The sequence below is a fragment of the Coregonus clupeaformis genome, chromosome 15 (genome assembly GCF_020615455.1).
Source record: "Coregonus clupeaformis isolate EN_2021a chromosome 15, ASM2061545v1, whole genome shotgun sequence".
Classification (NCBI taxonomy): Eukaryota; Metazoa; Chordata; class Actinopteri; order Salmoniformes; family Salmonidae; genus Coregonus; species Coregonus clupeaformis.
The window spans coordinates 41813148-41820888 of NC_059206.1; the positions used below are offsets into that span (position 1 = coordinate 41813148).

Consider the following 7741-nt stretch of genomic DNA (forward strand, 5'->3'; position numbering starts at 1 on the left):
GAGAGGATCAAAGAGAAAGTGTTTTGGCAAGCGGTCCAAGGGAACCATTTGCATTGTCTTTGCCCGAGGCACTGTCACTGTCATAAATATTAACCAATGGGGACATTTTTCCTCTTTGGAGACAAACAAAAATAACAATGTAAGCCAATTTAGCTGGTTCATCACACCAAGCGTATCAGTCTGAGATGTGCACCTAATTCCATTACATTCCACCTCTCTGAGGAGACAATTCAATCACAAAACACTGAGGCCAGAGACTGCTGTGGATATGCTGCTAGACCACCGGGTGTGTGTTAACAGGTTCTCTCTCTCTCTCTCTCTCTCTCTCTCTCTCTCTCTCTCTCTCTCTCTCTCTCTCTCTCTCTCTCTCTCTCTCTCTCTCTCTCTCTCTCTCTCTCTCTCTCTCTCTCTCTCTCTCTCTCTCTCTCTCTCTCTCTCTCTCAATTCAATTCAATTCAAGGGGATTTATTGGCATGGGAAACATATGGCAAAGCAAGTGAAATTGATAAACAATAAATAATAAAGAACAGTAAATATTACACTCACACAAGTTCCAAAATAATAAAGACATTTCAAATGTCTCTCTCTCTCTCTCTCACACACACACACACACACACACACACACACACACACACATTCCTAGCACACTGGGCAGATTTATGCCCTGGCACTTTGACAGAATCCACTGAAACAGTTAGGAGTTAATATCCGTTAATTAATCTGTGGGCAGGCAGGGAGCAGAGGGGGGAGGGGTGTGTGGGGGGAGGATTGAGGAGCAGGAGAGACTCAGAGAGAGGGGGGAGTAATCCGCTGAGTGCCCATAATGTAATGAGTATAGGTCTAGCTTACTGGAGTCCATTTGATAGAGGGGGAGGGACAGATTTGCTCAAATATATATTTCTCATACCTTCTCTGTAGTCTGTACAGTTTGTTTGTTTGTTTTCTGTATTTATTGACATAGCCCAGTCAGCCAGGAATTGGAACCCATAACACTGCAAGTAGACTGAAATTCCAATTCTCTTCAATGCTTTTCAATGAGGAAATTGGCATTTTGTTTACTTTCTGAATTGACTGGAATTAAAATGGAATTGACCCCAACCCTGCTCGTTAGACACCATATCAAGTCAATATAGCTCAGTGTGACTGTATGTTCTGTACTGTCTGTTCTCTTTAACTTTGCTCACGGCTACTTTGATTGTTATTCCACAGTTATGGACTATTCTGCTTGTGGCAACTCTACTATCTGAATGACTGATCTTGCTCAACTGACTGGGTCCATGAATCTTGAATCCATGTTACCCAAAGTGGAAGGTTGTTTTGTTTTTGCTCTGTCAGCCAACAAACTAGAGAACATAGGGCTGAAGTGATGCAGTATCCTCCCAGACAAGACAGCACCCTTGGAATTATTTATCTCTCTCTGTTTTCTTTCTTGGCCTCCTATTTGTTGTTGTTGTTTGTTTTTTGTCACAGCCGCCTCTCCCTATTGTGTCTGGGCACCTTTCAACCTCCACTAATTGGCCATTGTTAAGGCAGTGAACTCAGGCAGTGAGTTGGGGAAAACGCTGGAAGTCGCTCATCTGTTTGTTTGGCACAGTGCTCTGGCTGGGGAGGGAACGGGAGACCTGACACAACACCAAATGTGACGAGTGCTTCTGGCACTGACACAAGTGACATGGCGATGGAGAGAGCATAGTCATTTTGACTTATGTCATTGGACTTGTATGAGGGGAGAATACTGTAACAGTAGCAAACATCCTGTGTCTGTGGCAGATTTTGTGTCATTGTGGTTGTCTAGGTTGCATGCCTATTTGAACATATGAATGAGCATGGTGTTGTGCATTGTGAAATTTGAGTATGCATTATGAGTCACTGGCAAGTGGAGTTCAATCTGTATAACAAGACAGATGCTACACTTGGTAAAAAGAAGTTGAGCAAAAGCTATGGGGTTTCTACCCAAATTTGCAAAGAAAATGTTGTGATCCATTTAATAAACACAAGAGCAAAATGAATAAAAGGGGTGTGGCAGTAGCAGGAACAGTGGCATCTATTGGGCAAAACCTGGTACTTTCACACAAATGTATGGTAAATAATGCAAGCGACTTCAATTGCAAATTTCTCTGAACAGTGAAAAAAAACATCACCAGATTCGCAGGGAATACATTACAAAGGATGAAGAAGCAATAATCCAAGTGCAGCTCCATACCACTTATCAGACAGTTGTTGGGGTGGGATTGGCGTGGGGGGTTCGTGGGTGGCTTTTGACCATTTTATTGGATTCCTCATGTCTTCGTAAAGAACAAGAAGGCCCGCACACTGTTGAAGCTCCCAATTCACCGCTTTATTGACAACATTTCGATCCGAAACGGATGTTCCTCATGTCTTACTCAATGGTAGGAAGAGGTTTGGTCCAAATCAGATGTTGGGTACTATATTTATTGAATATAATGTAAATCCTATGAATTAAAAGGGCCAATTTGGGTACAATCAATTAGCTTAATTTCTCAGAGATCAAATTAAATGTCAGCTAAATAATTTTGCAGGAATGCTCATCTTATCTGTTTTTAACTATAGAAAAGATTTCTGAACAATCTGAGATGGTGGGTGTCATGGCTTGCTGAAATGACATGGAACGATAAATGACTGTGATATGTGGTTGTTCCACCTAGCTATCTTAAGATGAATGCACTAACTGTAAGTCGCTCTGGATAAGAGAGCCTGCTAAATGACTCAAATGTAAATTAACGACTCATTTAGGGAATTGATACACATTATTGTTTTCTGACAAACAAATCACTGTTTGACAAAAGTCTTTGTTTGAATTGTAGATATTATTATAATTTTTGATGATTATTTGTTCCCAATTGTTTGTTGATATCTAGAGGGCTCAGAGCTCTCAACAAAAGATAGAAGCATTTGAGATTGACATCTCTAATGTATTTTTCTGTCTTTTTTTCTCTCTGCCCCTCCTCTCCCTCTCCCACCTAATTTCTCACACATTCTCTCTCTCTCCCTCTGCCATTCTCAATCCCTGCATCATCCTCCCTCTCTGTCCCTCCCGCCCACCCTCCTCTAAACAGGCCCCGCACCAGATGGGCGCCCTAACGTACTACCGGTACGAGCAGCCTATCGTGGACTACTGCCAGGCCCATCAGCCCCTGCGGCTCAACATGGGCTACGAGGGCCCCCCGCAGGGCCTGGAGGAGCTGGGGCCACGCGAGAGGGCCACCATACAGACTGTAGCGCTGCCCACTGTGCCCTCTACTGCCACCATTGGGGTGAGGGCCAGGCCCCGCTCACCACCCTCTATCCTCAGAGTCCCGTCCGAGGGCCCCGGTGGCCCCTTCCCTCCCCCAGAGCGCACCACCACGCTCACCTTTGGACGCTAACAGCTGGAGTGAGAAGGCTGTCATTTGAGGCAGGGTAGGGATGCCACAGATCCACCATGACTCTTGAATAGAGGGCGATGGAGGGGGGTGGTTCTTTGGGGCCTTTTTTAGCACATTGGCATGGGAAGCCACAAGGGGGCAGAGGTGAGGAGAGGAAACAAAAAAAAAACAATTTAAAAACATGGCTAGAGGCCTTTGGCATCTGGCACCCGGAATGTGATCATTATGAAGGCTGATGCATCCTGGGAGTTCTGCTATCATCTCTCTTTATTTCTCCAAACACTTCAAAGTGGCCTTCCTGCTCCCCTCCTCCTGGCTCTTGGGAAACTTGAAACGTGATGCAACATGCATGACACGTTAACATTAACATCACTTTGGTTACAGCTCTGGCCCATACAGCGACAACATTGTAGGGTGCCTGCACCAAGAAATGGATAATGACAGTTCTCTCATGCTGTGTTAGGAGTGAAAAAGGAATGTGCAATAAACAAGGTTTCTGGAGGAAAATGAAATGAGGGAGATATAAAGAAAGACAGCAACATCATGATACAAAATAATGTTTACCAGAGCTCAAAGGCTTGCTGTTATTCCCATTAAAATTGCCAGTCAGCGGTCATAATGCTATCTAATGGGAATCATTATTTCATTAAAATGAGCTAATTTTCTAAACAGGAGAATGTCATGGTGAGGGAAAAGATGTTGAGCATTGTATGGTTTCCATGGAGGTCACAGTCTCATGCTGAGTTCTATTCATGTGCTCATGTCATACCAAAGATTTGTTGTTTTAGATGTACATAATAGCATTTGTTTTCTTTATACTTTTTGTTTCTGAAAACATCAAAACTGGTACACATTAAATACATGCTTTGGATGGTTTACTTTTTACAAATGTACGTCTGCCACCTGTATAACGATATGTACAACCAAACCACATGATATAGTCTACACAGGCTGCCGAGGCCTGTGTCTGTAAATGGTTGCGGAGCCTACTCAGTTTGCCAAGTTGTCATTACAAAAATATCATTTGTTATAGTCCGATCTATAGGAAAAATATAGGAAGCATGTGTAATGGCTTGTCAAGATTTGGCAGCTGGCTGGAGTTGGCCCACCATGTATTATACTCTCTATGATCTGGGGAATTCATGGGTTGATATCTATCTCATTAAATCCTTTAAAATGGAATAGCTGGAGGTGAAGAATTAAGGCCTTTTAAATGCCAATGCTTTGTGATGCTCAGTTTGATCAAATGGTGCAAAGCAGTTAACAAGTAGGTCTGTAGGTCCTTCGAAGGTTGAATCTCTTACCACCTGTAAAAGCCTAGCAAGCCATTTTACATATTTGATTTCTCAAAACAACGCTTGATTTTCTTGTAACTGTAACTGTTTGTGAGGTGACCGGTAGATTGGTATGCTGGTGGGTTGGTGAAGCACTGCTCCTGTGCTGCCCTCTCCTCTCTACTCCCTCAGAGACAGTGCAGACACAGAGCCCAGTGCCTCATGGGGGCTTGTTGGACTGGCTGACACTTTGATGTTCCTTTGACCTCCAGATGAACTCACTGACTGTGGTGGACTGCCACTGGGGATGGATATTGCCTGTTAACAACACAGCCATTTGCCAGCTAGTGTGCCTGACAGTGTTCGGACTCTAACCAGATGAATGTGGACACTCTCTCTGTCACCCATGGCCACTATTGGACATCCTTTACCATTGATTGATGGACTTGATGATGGACTTGAACATTTGTTGTGGTTGCTTTCAACCGGCATCCCCCACCCCCCTTACTCCCCATGTCCAAATAACAACATGCTATGGTAATTTTTGTATTTGGTCAAGTTCATCACCCTGGAGTCTGGATAATTGTCTGTGGTCATCACTGGCCTGCCACAGGAGAAGGTAAGGGCCAGGATATGGACGGGGGAGGGAGGGGGGGTGTGTATGCTTTTGTGATGTTTCTCGACCTGGGAGCAAAAGTGACACTTTTTGAGATGATCAAAGATGTCAAGAAATTCTATAAAATACTAAATCAAAAGGACAAAATCCATCTGGATTTATGTATCTTGTAAATAGAGAAAAAAGTTACATATTTCGCTTCTTCTGAAACACAAACTGCTTGTGGCCAGAAGAGGAGCCTTATCCACGAGCCAGTGTAAGGAAGGGAGTCTGTAAAGAAGATGGCTTTGGGAGGGAGGTGATGATTCTCACCATATGCTCTGTCCTCCTTGTTTTAATGATGAATATTTTTCTAACTGCTCCCACCTCCCTCCACCATGTCACCATTCCTGTAGAGATAGTCTATCACTGAGGTTATTACTCATTTCTCAGAGTGACACCCCCTACCAGAACCACACATGACAGGGAATTTGGAAGCCCTAACATAATGATTTGAAGTGTCTGGTCTGTAGTAGAGTATTTTTCATAGCAAGCTTCCAAATGGCCGCTGTTACTATTATTGTTATTATTATTATTATTACTATATTCTCACCCCCATTTTCTTTGTACAAGTCATTTTCAATAATCTTGATATAGTATGTTCTTTCTACACAAGTTGATATTTTGAAAAGGTTTTTGTTGTGCCATGATAACTTTATTTTCATTTAATAATTTACCAACCCCTAAGCAAACACAGAAATAATGCTCTTATAATGATATCATGATGTACAAATGTTTTCAGATATGCCCCACATATTACATGAAAACTGTCGGTTTACTCAAAATGGTTTCTGACTACAGTGCTGGTTCGAGTTTAAATTGTAATAAATGTTGTGCAAATGTCTTTACAAATGGGACATCTCACTCTCAGTTATATCAATGTCTTGTCTTGTCTTGCTTTTTAAACCTCCCCTGCCCCCTGCCACCTCCCTGGCCTGAATGTCATGTCTGCCTTTGGTGACTTTGGTGAACCTGTTGTATAACATTCTAATTCTGTCCGCATGCTGACTATTGCGGAAACCACGTCCTGATATGAGGGTGTGCACTGAACTAGAAACAGAAAGTATGGAGCTAGAATCTTTCCTGTCTGACATGCCCTAGAACCACAAGCACGTGTTTCCACACACACACACACACACTGGTCACTTTGGTTTCTCCCAAGCAAGCTGTTCACTGACCCCTCCATAGCCCTTCCTCTCCAGAGTAGATTGCTCTAGTCCCATGGGCCCTCCAGTCTCCATGCAGTCTGTATGCACATTGCAGAGAGAGATGCTTTTGTTGGACGAGGTTATACCCCAGAGAGAGGCTTTCCTCTTCTTTCTACAGTATATCCTGCTAATAGGTTTCTAGACCAGTCTTCATTATTTAGTTTCTTCATTAATATGTTTCCTTGAGCAGTAATCTCTTAACAGCAGTCCGACAACTGCCAAAACGATTTCACCCCAATATGTAATTGGAAGTTGAAATGGACTCACTGTGATCACAATTAAATGAGTGGCTAATAAGTATTGGTTTACCATTATTTACATCCATGATAAGCACTGATAAGGCCATTGGAATAAAATGACCCTGCTGTCTTGCATTAACTAGTCTTTTGGCCCATTTTTCTAATGCCATACTCTATGGTGGCTTTCAGCACAGGGGATGCATGCAAATTATGCATGTTTGAGCTGAACTTAAGGAACATCTGCACTAGCCCAGCAACGCCGACAGGCTTTGTTTTTCCTCTGCTTTGTTTGTTTTGGGTTCTGTTTCCCCCTCTACCCCAACCCTCCGAGTTTGGGCTCAAATCCCTGCTGGGAACAGATTTTGCTGAAGGGGGGGGCTGAATGAAGGTCTGAAGTGTTGCAAGGAAGCCTTTCATATTCCTTGTTTATGCACAGAGGAATGGCTAAATGCAAATCGCTAGGAGGAATGGGGATGGGGAAGACAGAGAAAAGGGAAAAAAATAATAGAAATGAAATTAAGGAAAGGGGTAAGAACAAGGCGATTGTACTGTATTTGGTTAATAACCTCTTAAGGGTAAGACCCTTTTTTTCAATTTTCACCTAAAATTACATACCCAAATCTAACTGCCTGTAGCTCAGGACCTGAAGCAAGGATATGCACATTCTTGATACCATTTGAAAGGAAACACTTTGAGGTTTGTGGAAATGTGCAATTAATGTAGGAGAATATAACACATTAGATCTGGTAAAAGATAATACAAACAAAAAAACACTTCTTTTTTTTTAAATTATTTTTTAAATGCAAGAGAAAGGCCACAATATAATATTGCAGTTTAGGCCACTAGATTTACATTTTACATTTTAGTCATTTAGCAGACGCTCTTATCCAGAGCGACTTACAGTTAATGCATACATTATTTCTTTTTTCATACCCCCTGTGGGAATCGAACCCACAACCCTGGCGTTGCAAACGCCATG

The 7741-nt window shown here is 42.5% G+C and overlaps 1 protein-coding gene across 1 annotated transcript in view; it reads left to right on the forward strand.

Annotated features, from left to right (window-relative positions):
• Positions 1–7405, forward strand: part of LOC121582435 (leucine-rich repeat transmembrane neuronal protein 4-like) — a 125316-nt gene extending 117911 nt beyond the window's left edge. Inside the window, exon 3 of the mRNA XM_041898207.1 lies at positions 3078–7405. Coding sequence (XP_041754141.1) covers positions 3078–3386 — 309 coding nt within the window. The 3' untranslated portion in view covers positions 3387–7405. The remainder of the gene's footprint in view (positions 1–3077) is intronic.
• Positions 7406–7741: the final 336 nt, after the last annotated feature.